Below are 20,156 nucleotides of genomic sequence, written 5' to 3'. Positions count from 1 at the left end.
TGTCTCCCTTGGGGGATTGAGGTGGGGAGCCTCACCTCTACCCAGGCCCTAGGTCTGAGCTACCAATGCCCAGAAAAAAGCAACCCTAGAAATAGAATGCTCAGATACACACAGATTTAATAGAGCTGACAAACCACAAAGACAGGAGACAGGAAAGTGACATCAATTTAAGGCACAAGAAGAAAGCTACCAAGTAACAACATAGTCACAAGTGATTCTCTCACTGCTTCTGACCAAATTTCTTTTCACAGTATATTCCTACATTGCTGTACTCCAGGAAACAAATGACAAAGCAAGCCAGTCAGCAACCAACTTTATGGAAATGCCATATTTTTATATTATGAACACAACGAATGGTGTTCAATGAATTCAGTAAGGAAAAAAAAGAGAGAGAGAGAGAATCTTTAGATGAAATATCATGTCAAATAATAGTTTACAGAATGAAGAAGCCAGAAAAACACTACTTTATGCTCAGTAAATAAAGTAAATTTAGTAAATTGAGCCAGAGCTCTCTCCTGCAGAATGATAACCAACGATAAACCAGAGCTCACTATGTTCCATGGCTGAAATCAAGAACCTCTTGACCTGCTAGGAAACTTCCCAAAACATAAACCAAGTCCCCTTCTTTCTGGCCTTTCGTGGCACCTGCTGCCTCCATATTAATGACACTATAATCTCTAAGGAAACAAGAAAATTATCGTCTTGTTGCTGTTCATTGTTTATTTACTATACATTACATTCCCATGGGAACTTCTCCCTCCTCTCCTCCTAGTCTTTCCCTTTCACTTCACCTCCTTCCAGTTCTCCTTCCTTTCTCCTCAGAGAAGGGGAAACCTCCCACGGATGCCAACCCACCTTGGCATATGAAGTTGCAGTAGGAGCAGGTGCATCTTCTTCTATTGAGGCTAAAGCAGGCAGCCCAGTTAGAGAAAAGGGATCAAGAGGCTGGCAACACAGAACAGGCCCTGCTCCAGCTGTTAGGGGACCCACATGAAGACCAAGCTGCACACCTGTTACATATGTGCAGAGGAACATCCTATGCATGCTTTCTCGTTGGTGGTTCAGTCTCTGTGACCCCCTATGGGCCCAGGTTGGTTGATTCTTAAAGGGGACACAACTGGCAAAACCTGGTAAGATTGGTCTCAGAAGAGTGTAACAAAAACTGTTTTTAGTACTTCCTTAAAAAGAGAAGTTCTAAAAGGACACCAAAGCAATTCAAGTTTATTGGAATTGTCTGTTCATATGGGCTCCTCAAAAAGGAAGTCCTACTACAGACCAACTGACTTAGTTCACTGAATTTCATACTGAAATTCTCATTTGTCTATCTCCCCTTCTTCCTTGTCTTTCTCCTCTCTTTTCCCCTCCTGCCTCCTTCTCCTCTGACCCTCTGGCTCCAAGTATTAGCAAATGCATCTACTATTAGCTAGGCAAATTCCTTGGTTACATAAGGACAAATCTTCCATATCTGAATGAAGAGAGTTCACATGCACCCTATTTTTTCACTGTTTCTCAGATCCGTAGAGAGGCCCACTCAAGAGGTTAGGCAGTAATGGCCATGCTTTGCTATCTCATTATTCTGGTAAACCTGAATTGTTTAAAGATTGGATTTGAGTAATTCACACATTGTATTTGTAGCTCTCCTTAAGAAAATACAAATTGCATTATAATAATAAAAAAGTCAATTTTTGTCGCGTCTAGAGACAGTGAGTTGCTACCACTATGAGCACATTTTTAAGCATCACATCTCACAGAAATTCTTTTGTATCTTTCACTGATTTTTTTCAGTTAGTCACTAAATTTGACTGGGTGCTCATCACACAGATGGGCATTAGATTTACAAACATGAAATCTCTGCCAGAGGCCCCTCAATGCTCAGTCTGTTTTGGAGAAAAACTTGAAGGGAATCACCCTTTTTATTTAAAGTGAACACAATTACTAAAAATAAAGCACTAAGGAGTAAGCGCAACTGGGTCACGGAGTCTCCAAATCTGTCCATGAAATTCATTTTTTTCTGTGAGGTTCACTTGAAAACACACTGACATTTTAATGAGTTTTCTAAACAGAAACATAAAAACTACTTGGCAGATCTCTGAGTTCAAGGCCAGCCTAGTCTACATGGTGAGTTCCAGGAGAGCCAGAGATACAGAGAGACTCTATCTCAAAACAAGACAAGACAAAACAAAACAAAACAAAACAAAACAAAACACAATAAAGCAAAAACAAACCAAGAACACTTGGCAGGGATATAATAAATGTAAGAATGTAAAGTTGGACTCCACCTGCTGCCGGAGCCTACATACCACAGCAGTCCTTCCCCTGGCAGACAGCAGCAGGGACCTCACTAAGACACTGACTCTCTGGCTAACAGACTTACAGGTGTCAGGCCAGGCTCTCTTAATCAGTTTATAGTGAAGGGGGTATTGGTGGCTGCACATTCTGCTCTCTACTTTCCTCTGTCCCTGCCTGGGCACCAGAGAGCTTAGCTGTAGCTTGTATTGGCAATCTCTTCCCATCTTCAGGAAGGTTTGAGAGATCCTTTCTTGCCACTGGGCTCTGATCCTCTTTCTTCAGAGCCCCTGCCATGATGTCTACCTCTAGTGCTCTGGCCCGAGCTTTCCTCCAAGCTCCCCATCATGCTTATGTGTCTATTTCACCTATAATTCTAATACATCTCTTCCCTACAACCACCGATCCCAGTGTCCTCCTGAACGCCTCTTCTAGGACCTTACAATAAACAGCATGCATCCCCTCCTTCCAAATTCTTAAATTTCTGACCTGATCATAAGCAGCTGATGGGCAGAGATCAACCTGCATATATATTTTTTAACCTATCTGAGGCTGTCAAGTCTAAGAAAGAGCTACAAGAAACTATCTGCTATTGCTGTGTTTTTCTATATACAGGCAGAATTGAAATACAAAGCTTAATAAGTTAACTGAAACTAAGAAGATCAACAACATTCGGAGTAATGTCTTTATCAAATAAAGATAAGATTAGTGCATTTATCTCTTGAAGAATCTATTTAAATGACAAGACAGTTATTGAGCAAAATATAGTTCATATGATAAATACGAACATATTTAACCTTCTATGATAAAAAGAATTAACGTTATTAGCTGTTTAATTGTTTTTTCTTTTTTAATTAAATTATTTTTTATTGATTACAGTTTATTCACTTTGTATCCTAGCTATAGCCCCCTTTTTCTTCTTCTTGTTAATTCTGTGAGTTAATGGCAGTGAAAGTTGAATGTAGCAAGAGCACTTGATCATTTGTTATAGTAAAAATAAACTTATAAAATTGCATTGGAAATCAACATATATCATGAACAGTAAAAATATTCACATTCTTTGAGCTTACTGAAGAATTAACGAAAACAAAACAAAAAGCTACATATAGGATGATTTCATTGTACTATTGTGCATGATATTGATAAGTTCAAGTAACTATATACTTAATTGTTGGTAATTTGGCAAAATATAATAAATCTACTTGTGGAACACTATGGAACCATTAAAAATTAAGTTGTATTACATGACTGTATTTTCAAAAATCAATTACTTTTTTTCCCAAAAGCAAATACAACATAATCATATAAAGAAGCTGTTATTTAATAAATGACAAGTTCTAACAAACTTTTTTTTTAAAAAAGGTATAAGAGAAAATGTAAAGATCCAGTAAAACCTTTTGTAAAGTCACAATAAGTTTTTACAATTAGAGCTTTTACTATTAGCTTTTAAAAGGAAATGTTGCATTTATAACTAAAAATCTTTTAAGAACTAGATTCTTGGTCTTGGTTGTGGCACATGCCTTTAATCCCAGAATTCAGGAGGCAGAGGTAGAGGCAGGCAGATCTGAGTTCCAGGCCAGCCTGGTTTACAGAGTGAGTTCCAGTACAGCCAGGACTCCACAGAGAAACTCTGTCTCAAAAAAAGCAAAACGAAACAAAACGGATTAGATTCTTAGCCAAGTATGGTGGCATATGCCTTAATCCAGCATCCAGGGAGGCAGAGGCAGGCAATGCTCTGTGAGTTTGAGGCCAGACAGATCTACAAAGGGAGTCCAGGACAGCTAAGGCTACACTTGAAACCCTGTCTCAAAAAAAAAAAAAAAAAAAAAAAAAAAAAGACAAAAAAACCCAAACAACAACAACAAAAAACAAACAACAACAATAACAAAAAAACTCAAAACAACAAAACTCAAACCAAACCAAACACAAAACCCCGAATTCTTTTATATTCCATATGTATTCACATCTAACAAGGGCTTCTCTTTCATAGATGATCAAGACTATGTATCTATATCCTTCTGGGTGCAATGAAGCCTTTAAAAGTAAACAGTGTTCACAGAGCACTTAAAAGGTCAGATAGTAGTGATTGTCTCTATTCCCTGAAACAGAAATGCATTCACAGACAGGCATGCACACACACACAAAAACAAACAACTAACTTAGCAAGAACTTCCACATAAAGGTTAGGTGATACAGGCTTACAATCCCAGCACTCAGGAGGTAGGACCACTGCAAGTTTGAGACCAGCCTGGTCTATACACTGAATTCAATCCAGCCAGGGCTATACAGTGAGACTCCATCTCAAAAACCAAACAACCAACGAACCAACCAACCACCTCGACAAGGAACTTACATAAATAGAGCTGTTTTGGTTTGATGGTTTATTTATTATTGCTAACAATATAAGCTGTGCAGAAGGAAGGAGAGACCTAGAATGAAAGGAAACCATTTATTTAAAAAAAAAAGAAAACAAACAAACAAACAAAAAACCAAAACACACCAACTTACTCTTTACAGTCATGATCTTTAATTACAGAGCTAGCACTATAGTTAGAATTTCGGGAATGTGAGCAATGTCAAGAGGCACTACATAATCTCCGGTCCTTACTATAGTCATAACATAGGTACAGTTAAAAAAATGGGAATTTATTTGGTATAATATGGTTTGTTAGCATCCACAGAATAGTATTAATAATGCTGGGAAATAAGAGTAAATTATTTGACTAACCATATTCCAGGAACAAAAAACTAAATTTGTCTTGAAAATGAGAAATTCTTAACACATTCATTTTACATGCTTTTAAAAAACTTTTTATTTTTTTTATTAATTATAATACATTCACTTTGTATTCCGTCTGTAGCCAACTCCCTCATCCTCTCCCAATCCCACCCTCTTTCCCTCATCTCCTCCCATGACCCTCCCCAAGTCCACTGATAGGGGACGTCCTCCTCTCCTTCCCTCTGACCCTAGCCTATCAAGTCTCATCAGGACTGGCTGCACTGTCTTCCTCTATGACCTGGTAAGGGTGCTCCCCAAATCCCCCCTTAGAGGGAGGTGATCAAAGAGCCAGCCACTGAGTTCATGTCAGAGACAGTCCCTGTTCCCATTACTAGGGAACCCACTTGGACACTGAGCTGCCATGGGCTACATCTGTGCAGGGGTTCTAGATTATCTCCATTCATCGTCCTTGGTTGGAGCGTCAGTCTCAGAAGAGATCCCTTTGCCTAGCTTGTTGCTCTCCTTGTGGAGCTCCTGTCCCCTCTAGGTCTTTCTATCTCTCTCTTCTTTTATAAGATTCCCTGCACTCTGCCCAAAGTTTGGCTATGAGTCTCATCATCTGCTTTGATACCCTTCTGAGTAGTCTTTAAGAGGCCCTCTGTGGTAGGCCCTGTCCTGTTGCGTGTTTTCTCACTCTTCTGATGTCTGTACTGTTTGCCTTTTTGAGTGAGGATTGAGCATCTTACCCAGGGTCCTCCTTCTTGCTTGGCTTCTTTAGGTGTACAGATTTCAGTATGTTTATCCTATATTATATGTCTAATATCCAATTATAAGTGAGTATATACCATGTGTGTCTTTCTGCTTCTGGGATACCCTACTCAGGAACAGAACACCAACAGCACAGGCTCTAAGATCAACAATTAATAAATGGGACCCCATGAAACTGAAAAGCTTTTGTAAAGCAAAGGACACTGTCATCAGAACACAATGACAGCCTACAGACTGGGAAAGGATCTTCACTAACCATATATCTGACAGAGGGCTGATATCCAGAATATATAAAGAACTCAAGAAGTTAAAAAGCAACAAATCAAGTAATCCAATTAAAAAAAAATGGGGTATAGAGCTAAACAGAAAATTCTCAATAGGAGAATATCGAATGGCAGAAAACACTTAAAAAGAGATGCCTAATGTCCTTAATCATCAGCAAAATGCAACTCAAAATAACCCTGAGATTTCACCTTACACCCCTCAGAATGGCTAAGATCAAAACCTCAAGTGACAACACATGCTGGAGAGGTTGTAGAGAAAGAGGAACCCTGCTCCACTGCTGGTGGGAATGTAAACTTGTATAACCACTTTGGAAATCAATCTGGTGCTGTCTCAGAAAATTAGGAATAGTGCTACCTTCAAGATCCAGTTATACCATTCCTAGGCATACATCCAAAATATGCTCAAGTATACAACAAGGACATTTGCTCAACCATGTTTGTAGCAGCTTTATTTGTAATAGCCAGAAGCTGGAAACAACCCAGATGTACCTCAACTGAGGAATGGATACAGAAATTGTAATACATTTACACGATGGAATACTACACAGCAATTAAAAACAAGGAAATCATGAAATTTGCAAGCATATGGTGGGAACTAGAAAAGAACATTTTACATGCTTTTAATCAAATTATTTCAAATTTCAAGCCTTTTAGAAAAAGTCTTCAGTAATTGGAAGGTTATTATTATTTCTCTCTCAACCTTCCTCCTCTCACCTTCAGTATTTTATGAACAGTTGTAATTAGTAGCAGTTATCGAGAAGAGGAATGATTACTAAAAGTAACTTTTAGAAGTTCTGTATGAATTTAAGCAGCTTATGGAAGATGAACTATTCTTCCAAAACATTCTAATATCATTACACTTCCTTTCCCTAAGTTAATGAATTTTAGTTTTATTTGGGCTTCACAGGCAGAGATCTGTAAATCCTGTAAGTGGTTATGCTATTATGAAGCACAGTGTGTGGAGACCTTTTGTCTCAATTCAGCTGACTGACAGACATGCATCTTTTTGTGTGTCACATAACGAGTGTTAGTTACTCAACCTCTCCAACAGCTCCGACTTTCTCATTGCAGGTCATGTCTAACATCTTCCCAGGCTCGGAATTTACATAGTTTCCCAGTCAGCTGTCTTCAGTTTGCCACTGCAATTTAACCTGCTTTCTGTTTTGAAGGTTTACTGCATGAACTCCTGGACAGGTTTCTTCGTCCTCTGACATCAAATGGACTGTGAGAGTGATGAGCTATGGTCTCTGCCCACTGTCAGAGCTCCTTGAAGATGTCTGTGAAATGCTAAGTGGTAGGATTATTAGTCCATAAAGAGGTGTGTGTGTGGTGAGGAGAGAGAGACAATGAAACAATATGGATATAGCTCCATAGGACCTCTAACCAATAAATGCTTTTAATGTCTAGTTTGTTACATGTGCATGCTGGCACAAAAATACTTCCATTTTCTCATAGAGATATCCCAGAGTAAAGTCTTAAAGAAAATAACTTGTCTTTAAGATCAAGAAGTATTTGGGAAAATTCTATGATAGTAAAGAAAAGAATTAACAGAAAAAAAAATCAAGAAGTATCCTAGGAATTAAGACTGAAATGCAGTCTGTGTGATCATATGTAACATGTCTACTTTTGCCAAGAAGCCATAAAAAATTCTATTTATGTATAAAGAATATGGTCAAATTATAAATGCAAGTACAGATTTCTACATAAAAACAATTTCCCTACAAATAAGCCTATATAGTTCATATCTATACACCCTAGACAGTTCACTCTTAGTACTGTGTATGTGTGCTGTTAAATACAGCTTTCTAATTGTAACTACATTTTTTTTTTACCCTAGACTTAAGGAGTCTATTTTTCTCTCAGATAAAGCAATCTTTGACAACTGCATTGCTTCAGTGTTTGTGAGATACTCAGTTTGCACAGGTCATAGCAAAGTTGCCTTGCTTTGGGTTTCTCTGCAATGGGAGTTGGCCTAACTAAATAAAAACGATGCATGACTTTGGGTGATAAGAGGAAGTGGTTTACAGTACATTGCGAAGATAACAGTTCATTGTGCAACTAAGATGGTTTTATAATAACAGTTTTGAATAGCAGAGAGCATGCCAACTTAGATGAAAAGCCCAATGCTCATTATTTTCTACACGCAGAAAAGTAAGGGCACTCATTATTAATGATCTTGTCTCCAAATATAATTATGACCACTTAGGTATACAGAATAATCTTGACTATTCATCCATATCAAGAGGTTTTAAGTTTAAAAACTGTTATTTACTATGAAATGTTTAGACATGGAATTTAAGTTAAATCATGTGAGATAATATTTAAAATAGAGTTAGTTTTGTTAATTAGGATCAGAAGTTGTCTTCCAGAGCTTTCTGAAAAAGTATATATAGTTGATATACACATTTGTCAATTATTTTCTGCAGCCAGTTCTTTCATCTTCAATGGAAGTGATACTGATAGTCACAAATGAACCCTCTATTACAAATATCTTTGATTTCAAGAAAAAGGTTTTTCCCATTTCTCAATATGCCAACATAGTAACATGAACACCATTTGAAAATTGATCCATTAATAATTTAAATATTTAAGAATTTCCAGAAAAAAAACTGCCTCATAAAACATCAAAACCCATTAACTATGGTACCCAATTATCTGTGATGATGGAAAACTAATAAAAAAGTGAAAAACTCTTAATAAAAGCCATTTTCTTGAAGTACACACATATCTTTGGTCCTAAGAAGACGCACACTCTATTGCACACAGTAAGAAAAGAAGATTCTCAGATGTCCCAGGAAGATCTCCGGAAGTGTCCTTCCACAACTACACTTGAGCAGTAACAGAAAGGATCAGAATCCTTGGCTAGTGCTGGGTTTCAGAAAGAAGAATTTTCTTACTCATGTAAATCCTACCTAAATCTTTTGATGTAATACAAGCTCTGTAAAATACTACTAATAGTATTCATCTTTGAATTGTAATCTGAAGTTCCTTATTAGAGAGTCCATAACACATACCCTCACTTCCACCTGCCACAGTAACAAATGAGTCCCTGGGCTTAGAAACAGATCCAAATCACCTTCACTGTTGAGTAGTGCTCAACATTTAATGTACACTTGACTTAATGAAAATAAACTTCAGATAAACTTGTATAATCATGTAGCTATTTTCTCTGTCAAATACTATTTTTCAAAAGTTCATTAGAACATTTAATGTCATCAACTCTAGACACTGGCTGTCAAAACTTTTCTGGTAAATAAGCCATGGTCCCCACCTGTGAAAATCTATAAAAGAGGTTCTTGGAAGCTATTCCTAGAGGACAGGACGTATAACAATGGGAAGAATCACACACTTTTATCTTTTTACCCTTTGATCACATACAACAGTTACTACACCTTTAAAAGGGAAAAGAAGAAAATCTAGTCTCATAATTTACAAACAGAAAAAACAAAAACAAAAAAAGATAGAAAAAAAGAGCCATAGCAGGGTATCATAGCCCATGAATTTAATGCCAGCACTCAGGAGGCAGAGGCAGATGGAGACCTGTGAATTCCAACCCAGCTACATGCCCCACAGAAGTTCTAAGCCAGCCAGGGCTTCATAAATAAAAACAAATAATACAAAGTTAAATAAAATAAAATGAGCCAGAAACTATGTTGTTTTAAGATTTTAAGTTATGCAAGGAGAAGCTGAACAACTCACTACTGAATGAAAATATACAAAGAACTTTAAAAAATTGAACACCTTACAGAGGCCCTCTGTGGTAGGCTCCTGTCCTTGTTGCCTGCTTTTTCTCTCTTCCTATTTGCCTCATTTGCCTATTTGTCCCATTTGCCTCTGAATGAGGATTGATCATCTTACCCTGGGTCCTCTTTCTTGCTACCTTCTTTAGGTCCTACCTTCTTTAAGTGTACAGATTTTAGTATGTTTATCCTATATGTCTAATATCCATTTATAAGTGAGTATATACCATGTGTGCCTTTCTGCTTCTGGGATACCTCCTTCAGGATGATCTTTTCTAGGTTCCACCATTTGTCTGCAAATTTCACAATTTTCTTCTTTTTAATTGCCGAGTAGTGTTCCATTGTGTAAATGTAACACAATTTCTGTATCTATTCCTCAGTTAAGGGACATCTGGGTTGTTTCCAGTTTCTGGTTATTACGAATAAAGCTGCTATGAACATGGTTGAGCAAATGTCCTTGTTGTATACTTGAGCATATTTTGGATATATCCCTAGAAGTGGTATAGCTGAATGTTGAGGTAGCACTATTCCTAATTTTCTGAGAAAGCACCAGATTGATTTCCAAAGTGGTTGTACAAGTTTACATATTGAGGCAGATGCTGAGACTAATGGCCAAACTTTGGACAGAGAATCAGGGAATCTTATGAAAGAAGGGGAGATAGACCTGGAGGGGACAGAAGCTCTACAAGGAGGAAAAAGGAACCAAAAATTCTGGGCCCAGGGTCTTTTTTGAGAATGATACTCCAACAAAGGACCATTCATGGATATAACCTAGAACCCCTGCACAGATGTAGCCCATGGCAGCTTAGTATACATGTGGGTTTCCTAGTAATGGGAACAGGGACTATCTCTGACATGAACTCAGTGGCTGGCTCTTTGATCACCTAGGATTCCTGAGGAGGGTGCAGCTTTACCAGACCACAGAGGAAGACAATGCAGCCACTCCTGATGAGACCTGATAGGCTAGGGTCAGAGGGAAGGGGAGGAGGACCTCCTCTATTAGTGGACTAGGGGAGGGTCACAGGGGAAGGGGGGAGAGGGGGTGAGATTGGGAGGGGACGAGGGAGGGGCTACAGCTGGGATACAAAGTGAATAAGTTGTAATAAATAAAAAAATTGAACACCAAGAATATAAATAACCCAATTAAAATGCGGTAGATAACTAAATGATAAGTTCTCTGAAGATGAACAGAAATGGCTAAAAACACTTATAAAGTGTTCACTACCCCAAGCCATCATGAAATTCAAATTACTTTGTGATTTCATCTTACCCTAGTAAGAATGACCAACATTAACAAAATATATGACAGCAGATGCTGGCAAGGATGAAGGAGAAAGGGAACACTTGCTCATTGTCAATGGGAATGCAACCTGGTAAAGCTACTATGGAAATCAATGTGGATGACCCTCAGAAAGCTGAAAATTGATCTACCACAAAATCTAGCTACAATACTCTTGGGCACATAACTAACTACATCCTATGACATAATTGCTAATTCACACTAAAGGCCTTCTGAAAAGACATTGGAGCACTCACTCATAAATAGGTTGTATTTATCAAATCCTTCCTCTCAAAGCTCCGGGATCTACGCAGAACAGGATGTGGGAAGATGGCAACAGCCAGAAGTATCCAAGTATGTGTCCAAGGAAACAGCATCTATACATAACAGGACTGATATATACATGAACACAGAAGACAAAGAGCCTTTCACACACTATGCAAGGCCTGCACAAATTCCTTACCTAAAGCTACGTACAACTGACACATGCTGAGAGAATAAAAATCAGTTTCCTCAAAAGAAGTTACAATGGCTAAATCAACCACACTCCAGGGCAGGTCCTTTGACCAGGAGTACTTGGCCAAATGGACTCATTTTTATGTGCTTTGAATTTTGCTTTAATTTGGCTTGTTATTTTTTTCTTACTGATTTTGCTCCATTTTTTTGTTGATTTTTTTTTCTTTTTGAGAGAGAAAAAAATATGACACTATGTGCAAAAGAAGATGTTAAGGATCTGGGATGAGTTGTAGTATGAAAAATATGATTAAAATATATTACACAAAATTTAAAAAATAAAATTAATTAATTTTAAAAACAGAAATTAAGAAAAGATTTTATATTTATGTTTATTGGTGTTCTGGCACTGAGTCAAACACTGCAAAAAAATAAAAACACTCTTCATTGGAACTTCATGTTCTAAGTGATTTCATGATAGTTTTGTGTTTATATATACTATTTTTAAGGCACTTAACTTCAGATAATAAGACAAAGTTAAGTGTTCATTGAGAACTAATCGCTGAATAAAAAAGAAAACAGTAACAAATTTGGAAAGTTCTGAGTTAAGCACGGCCAGATTTTTTTTTTTTAATTTCACAGTTAAGTATAATTTAGAAAAATAAAAAAATCAATTTATGTTAGTGAAATTTTTCGCAGGAAAAGTGAAAAAAGAAAACAACTTTGATATTATTTTCTTGGTGTGTTTTTATTTTTAAATACCAAAATGTTCAAAATATAAGAGCATTACAATTTAAAGATATTAAATTAAAAACAAAATATCAAGGAAAATATTTACCTTGTGTCGTTTTTTTTAAAAGTAACAAGACATATATGCTAATTATGAGTCTTATCCAGTGTGGTAAAGTAGGAAAATACAGTAGTATTTCAGAAAAAAAAAGCCCACTGTTGAAAGAGACAATTGTTTCGTTATATTATTAGGAGACTTCTATTCCTACTTACATTTTCTAGTGGAACTGCCCTACAGTAAGTTTCCATAGTTGGCAAATGCTAAGAGGTATACATTACTTTTACATCTGGCTCACTCCATGATCAAAACAGAAAAAGTGTGATGAATGGAACTGTAGTTATTTATAATGTCATTTGTATATTCTAAAATATAATACTTAACATTTGTTTTAAAATATGTCACCAAAGGTGGGGGAAGAATTTAATGAGCTGAATATACAAAAGTATTAAATCTGAGTAATATGAAATTCTAAAAATAAAATGAAAGTATATTAGCTATATTACTAAAGTATTAAATATATCCAGAGACATTTCAAGTACAGGCAGATAGCTCTGAAGTAAGTATCCAGACTGAACATAAACCTTACACCAACAAGGAAAGCGAGCTCACCTTCCTTAGGGCTGACAGCAGCAGGAAGGCTGTTCCAGTCCAGGGTCCAAGCAGGGCAAGGGTGTGGAGAAAACATCGCTTCAATGCCTTTTTCCTAGAAAAGGAAGCAAGCTTTCCAAGTTAGTGAATTAATAAAATCATATTTTCAAAGGCCACAGTTCAATTTTCTACACTGACAAAAGTAATTAAAAGCAAACATGCATGTACCAAAATATTTGGTTATATAAAAATGCAGGATTTGGAGGTGTTCAACTAGAACTGACTGGACGCCTCCTCCCTGAGGACTAGCTTTAATAGTATCTGTAGGTAGCATATAAGCTGCCAAGGGAGGAAAGCAATCAATAGTTCTACTCGGCTGTAAAGGCTGTGCACCATAGATGACCAACTTGAAACACAAGAAAAAAACAGCCAGAAGGAACAATAGTGGTGTCTTTATGTTGTGGTTAACCGACACCTACCTAATTGGACTGGATTTCAGGCCTGCTCAATGGTAGAGAATTCATGTCTAATGCTGTAATTACAGAAAACCTGTGTCTGGTGAGATCATGGACCCAACATGAACACCCACTTCTGCTCAAGTGAATTCTATATACTTAACCTTAAAGCTACAGATAAGGGTAACCTCACCCCTAATCAAAAAAGCTTCTTTGTGCAGCAGATGAAGACTAATGCAGAAATCCACAACTGGTAAAAATGCAAAGAGTAAGTGAGTGTCAGTGGTGTGCCCAACCCCAGCTGATTCAACTGCAACACAATGCCTAAGGCTCAGGGGGTACTGAGGTAGGTGCAGAAAGGCTGTGAGACGCAGGGGGATAGTATGTTTTCCTCAAGATAGTGTCTTCCAGAAATGGTGAGGAAACTGTACCAATGATATCGTAAAAATGTGGTCCTTGAACAAGATTTGCATGACAACTAACTGACAAGCCAACCATAGATGGCGGAAATACCACACAGCCTTATCCCTAGATGAAAGGGAAGCCTACAGGCCATTAAGGCTGCTGAGAGAGAATCCATCTTCTCCAGGAACAAGTCCCCGAGTAGGTTATCCAATCCCAAGTGGACATCCCTGAACATACACATGCAACACTAAATGGATTCAGTGGGGTTGTGTGTGTGTGTGACCAGAATAAGAAAAGCCATGAATTTGAGAGGTGGAATGACACAGGAAAAGTTGGTGAAGAGATAGGTAGGGAAGGTAGAAATATTGAAATCATGATACGTGTATGAAAATAGATAGAATGGAGATCATCGTGTTAATATAAACCAGACCAAGAAACAGTACGTAAATAAATAACCAAAATAAATACCCAAATCAAAGTTCTGTAACACAGAAAATTTCAGTTAAAATGACCAGGTATGATGTTATATTGGTCTATTCCATGAATATTTTAAAATGCTTTTAAAAAATACTACTTTTAAACTATGTATTTTGACTTGAAAATAAGACTGGCAGAAACATTATTTGGTAAATAAAGATCTGGATAGGTATAAATAAAATGCATAATAGTTGACACCAGAAAATGATTAGTTGGCAAAGAATGCTCAAAGGGATTTTTTTTAAAAAACTGTAATAAACCAAGCTAACTACCATTAACTTAGTCATGGTTGGTCTTGGTCCTCCTGTAAACAAAGGATCATTTTGCTCCTCTACAGCTGTTACTTCGTTAGAGTTCAGGTGCTGTTTACTTGTAGAGTTGAGCAATTCTGGTAAATACAGAAAGTGGATCCCACACTTAGAAGCTGATGTTTTGACTTTTGGAACTTCCTGAATCCTCTGATACCAAGAAGCCAGCAGTGGAAACTGTTCCAGCTTCTCGGAAAATTTCTTGCAGATAATTACCTGGAGAGGAAGAAAAAAAAAAAAAAAAAGGATGTTGTAAGACATATGTATTTGATTTTTTATGCAGTAGTGATGAAGTATCACATATCATAAAACTCACATCTCAAAGGTGTAATTCAAATGAGTGTTAGGAAATTTAAAAAACTGTGCAGCCACCACATCCAACTCTAGCACACCATAACACTGTGACAATTTACAGTCAACTTCTGTGCTCATACCACTTGCAGGAAGCCACTGATTATAATGTTGCTTTTTGTACAATAGAATCATAAAAATATGTCTTTTTCGATTGCATGATGTCTCCAACATTCACTCGTATGGTTATGTTCATCAGCACTTTGCTTTATTAATAGTAACAGTCACTGTGAAGAACCACTCTATTGTACTAATCTGGTAATTCAGTAGTTGACGGACACTGGCATGTTTCTAGGTATTGGCTATCATAAACAGAAGTGCTAGATTGAAACTATTGAGTTATTCTCTATGCTGGCCATACCATTTTACCACTGTGGAGATTCCTATTCCTCCACACATATTTTATATTTTTATTTATTATTATTGCCTGTATATGAAACCTGCATGATACATGTGTCTGAGTACATGTATTTGCTTGTTACCCATGCAAATATGTGGAAGTCAGAGGACAACTGTGGAATCTGAAAATTAAACACAAGTTATCAGGCTTGCGTGACTATTCCTTTCTCCTGCATGGCAAATGCTTTTTCCTACTGAGCCATGGGGCAGGCTCCCAGTTCTTCCTCATCTGCCAACACTTGTCATTGCTATAATATTTTGGGTATGCAGTAGTTTCTCATAATGATTTTCGTTTTATTTTCCTTATGATTAATGATAGTGAACATGTATTTATTTGTCATTTGCATATCATTTCTGGTGATGCCTAAGTTTTTAATATTCACTAATATAATATTGCCGAAAACTTACGTCATCAAACATAGAAAAACTGAGCTGTTGCCTAACTAAACCCTCCCTCCCTCCTCCCCTAGTCCACTGAAAGGGGGAGCCCTCCTCCCCTACTATCTGACCCTAGCCTATCAAGTCTCATCAGGACTGCCTGTATCCTCTTCCTCTACCTGGCCTGGCAACATAGCCCCACCAGGGGGAAGTGATCAAAGAGCAGGCAAACGAGTTCACATCAGAGACTGCCCCTGCTCTCCTTACTAGGCTACATCTGAACAGGGGGTCTAGGTCCTCTCCATGCATGGACCTTGGTTGTTTCATCAGTCTCTGCAGCCCTCCTGCCCGGGCACAAACTGTTTGGCTTTGTTGGTCTCTTTGTGGCGCTCCTGTCCCATCTGTGTTCTTCTATCTCCCTCTTCTTCCATAAGATTCCCTGCCCTCTGCCCAAAGTTTGGCTGTGAGTCTGTATCTGCTTTAGTCCCCTGCTGGGTGGAATCTTTCAGAGGACATCTATGGTAGGCTCCCCATCCTGTTTCCTCTCTTCCACCACTTCCAGTGTCTACCATGTTTGCCTTCTGAATGAAAAGTAAGCATCCTCCCTAGGGTCCTCCTTGTTGTTTAGCTTCTTTAGTATATTATCCTATATTTTTATGTGGCTAATACCTGCCTATAAGTGAGGTAGTTTCTTACAAAACAAGCTCACTATAAAATCCAGCATTAATCTTCTAAAGAAGTGAAAACATTCACAGCTCATTCATAATTTACAATTTGTATTCAATTTTCATCTTTCATTGGTTGTCATAATTTAATCTTCTCTCTAACCACCTTCTAATGTGTACACATTTTCACCTATAAATCATGGCTAAGAACACATTCCATTGTCTCTGACCCTCATTATATTTGGCAAGTTCTCAATATATTAAGTATAGAAAGCTAAATGGACAATGCTATATGAAAAACAAATATACTAATATATAAGTATCTTAACAGTTATTAAGGATTTTATAAAGAACTATAAATTTTTAATAACTGCTTAATGGAAAACGACAGTAAGTCGAAGTATTGATTTCCTTTAAGCAAACTGTGTAATAATTTAAAATTATCACAATTTTATGTCTATAAGGTATCTAGTCATTGTATTTTTAGAAGTGAAGGGAAAATTTTCAGCCCACTGGAGAAATATGGAAGTGTTTACATTTCCATTTTGATTAATAGCTACATAAACTTCCTTTCCTTGGTAAAGTTATCACCCCTAAAGTATACTATTATAATTTATATGATAGTATTAGAAAATAATGTAAGTACATATAGATCATGACCTTTTTTAACAAAAGAGATTCCTGATGAGTTATGAAGGATATTTCACTGAAGTAAAAATAAATAAAATTATTAATATTTGGAATTGAAAAAGGTAACTATAGTAGTCTCTGCACCATATTTTATCTGTATTATGATTTTGTTTACCAAGGTTTCCTAGTCAACCATAACCTTAATTTATCAAATGGAACTTTTGAAAAATAAATAATTCATGAGATTTAAGAAAGAAAATGTGAGTCCAATTGGGTTACATAGTAATGTGAAGAGGGACTGCCTCTGACATAATCTGATTGGCCTGCTCTTTGATCACCTCCCTCTGGGGGGGAGCAGCCTTACCAGGCCATAGTAGAGGACAATACAGCCATTTTTGATGTGAACTGACAGACTAAGATCACAAAGGAGAGGAGACCCTCACCTATTAGTAGACTTGGGGAGTGGCATGCAAGCAGAGGGAGGAGGGAGGATGGGATTGGGAGGGGAGGAGGGAGGGGCTTATGGGGGGATGCAGAATGAATAAAGTGTAATTGATGAAAAATTTTAAAAAAAAGGGAAAAAAATAATTTAAGAACCTTAAATGACTTTCAAAAGTGGAGGAAAACATGGAGTTAGTCAATTGGCATGGAGCACGTCTCGCCCCTGGGGGCAATGGTCTCCTGAACCTACTCAGACCTCGGACACCACCACTGCTAGTTCTAGAACTGATGCAGGATGTTCCAACGAGGGGTTAAGGCTTCTCATAATATTTCCTATAAGCCCACACCTGTTTGTCTATATCCCCCATTTTTATTCATTATTAGCCAGATAGAGCCAAGTAGTTGTGGTAATGATACTTGCTTTTTTGCCCAACGCTGGAATGCTAGTAAATTTAGGTATGCCCTGGTTACTCGCATGCCTCACTGGGTGCCTGTGCCCATTGATGCCCCTCACGCTAGGACTCTCTTCAGACAGAAAAGGGATCTTGGAACTACAGCCACCATTGTTACTACCATCTCACTGGCGGCTGTCGGAGCTACCACCAGGGCATTAGCCATGAGTCATACTGGGCAGACTGCTCAGACCCTGAATAATCATTTAGCCAATGTAGCTCATGCTTTAGATGTACATAAAGGAATTAATGCTCAACTAAAAGGAAACTTGATGGTGTTCAATCAGAGGATTGACCTCGTGCAGGAGCAAATTGATACCCTATGGCAAATCGCTCAACCTGGCTGTCAATGAAAGTATGCTGGACTTTGTGTCACTAGCATACAACATGAGAATTTTTCCTGTGCTGCAAATCTGTCTAAACAATTGTCGAGCTATATTTTAGGTAATTGGACTGGAGAATTCGATACTACGATGGAGCAGCTGAGAGTGGCCATTGTCACAGTAAATTCTACCAGAGTGGACGCAGGACTAGCCACAGGATTATCAACATGGATTGCTGCAGCCATGAATCATCTGAAGGAATGGGCGGGCATGGGAGTGTTAGCAGGCCTTCTGGTGTTGGTCTCCTTGGTTTGCCTGTGGTATATATGCAAGATTAGAGTCTCACAACAGTGTGATGCAGCCATGATCATTCAGGCCTTTACAGCCATTGAAGCAGGACATTCTCCCCAAGCATGGTTGGATACCATAAAAAGCTAAAATGATACGCTCAGGATGCGAGGCTAAGCACTGCACTCAGGGTCAGCCGCTTTCGACCCAGAGAAGAACGTGTCTGATTGCATGCGGGTTGATGCCCCAGGTCCCGCCTCTGAGAAAAAGGTATCGGCCGGGTCTGATGCTCTTTGGGTGGATGACACCTAAATGAACATCGGTACAAAGTCCCAATTTATTTCTAATATCAGAGATCAGACCTCTACTCTTGCCTGATGCGTCTAAAATAAAAAGGGGGAACTGTAGAGAGCTGCGGAATGCTATGCCTTAAAGATGGAGCTGGTTTCCGCCTTCCACCTTCCCGATGGTGAGTGCTCTCTGTCACGAACAATTCCACATTTGGCTAAGGCTGAGGATCTGGCTTGCTTCCATGTATGTGGACCTATCTGCATTGTCCACGTGGCACGCCTGGGTTGGCTACCCAGAGGCTATTTAAGCTGTGGGCTGGCTTTCCCCAGGGTCCGAGGATTGTTCAAGGTTCCTGAATAAACTGCATTGAAAAAAAAAAGAAAGAAAGAAAATGTGTGCATTTACTAGTTCTCAAATTCCTTATAAAATGTATTATTCACTTTGAGTTAGATTAAAATGTTAAAAAAATGTTGTCTTACAGGAGTCAAAAATTTATAGTTCTTTATAAAATCCTTAACTGCCTGAAAATTAATTAGGTGCTAAGAGAACTGAGTTTAAAACACTACCACTCTTTTATAAACTCCCAAATAATGAAAACCAAAGATAGTGAGTGCATTTGAGTGTCAAAGGATGTCAGAGTCCCATATTTAAAAGGCCACACAGAGAATGCAAATAAGCAGATAGACAAGGCCAGAAAAATCAACCTACGACCCCAATAAGAAAGGAACCAAAATAAATGAAATGGTTACTAACTTGGAGAAAAATAATAAAAGGGGGGGGGTGTGCAGCAAGGAAATTGAGACTCTGAACAAGAAGTGAACAATCAACTCATAAAACAAACAAACAAAAAACCCCACAAAGCAAAAAAAACAGCAAAAAGCTTCATGAGGACATGGGTAAGGTGCTTGCTATACAAACTGGAAGACACAAGTTCATTTCCTCAACACCCACATAAAACATGGGGCACAACAGTGTGTGTGTGGAACCCCAGCACTGGGAGGACAGAGACAGCACATCTTCTGTCCTCACCCAAACCCCACTGAGTTTAAGGCCTTTGAGACTGTGTCTCAAAAAAGTACAGTGACTGTGGAAGACACCCAATACCAATGTCTAGCTCCTACACTCACACATTCATATGTGCATGAATGCTCTTATGCTCATAGGAAAACATATAACACACACTCATCATCATCATCACCAACAACAATAAGCAAGACCAAGTAAGAAAAAAAAATTAGGGACAGAGGAGAAGTAAAGAAAGTAATAAAATTCAATATGGCGAGGAGGAACCTGGGTAAGATGCTCAATCTTCATTCAGAAAGGCAAATGGGATAGACATTGAAAGAAAGTGAAAATAAGGAACAAGACTACCACAGAGGGCCTCTG

General features: G+C 38.0%; 1 protein-coding gene across 1 annotated transcript in view; it reads right to left on the bottom strand.

Annotated features, from left to right (window-relative positions):
• The window catches only part of Gstcd (glutathione S-transferase C-terminal domain containing), a 99,796-nt gene that overhangs the window by 57,570 nt on the left and 22,070 nt on the right, over positions 1–20,156 (bottom strand). Inside the window, exons 4-5 of the mRNA XM_021650045.2 lie at positions 14,517–14,768; positions 12,929–13,022 (exon numbers count right to left, since the gene is read on the bottom strand). Coding sequence (XP_021505720.1) covers positions 12,929–13,022; positions 14,517–14,768 — 346 coding nt within the window. The remainder of the gene's footprint in view (positions 1–12,928; positions 13,023–14,516; positions 14,769–20,156) is intronic.

The sequence above is a fragment of the Meriones unguiculatus genome, chromosome 10, assembly GCF_030254825.1.
Source record: "Meriones unguiculatus strain TT.TT164.6M chromosome 10, Bangor_MerUng_6.1, whole genome shotgun sequence".
Lineage (NCBI taxonomy): Eukaryota > Metazoa > Chordata > Mammalia > Rodentia > Muridae > Meriones > Meriones unguiculatus.
The sequence above is the reverse complement of the archived record's forward strand: the minus strand, read 5'-3'. Positions and strand labels throughout refer to the sequence as shown.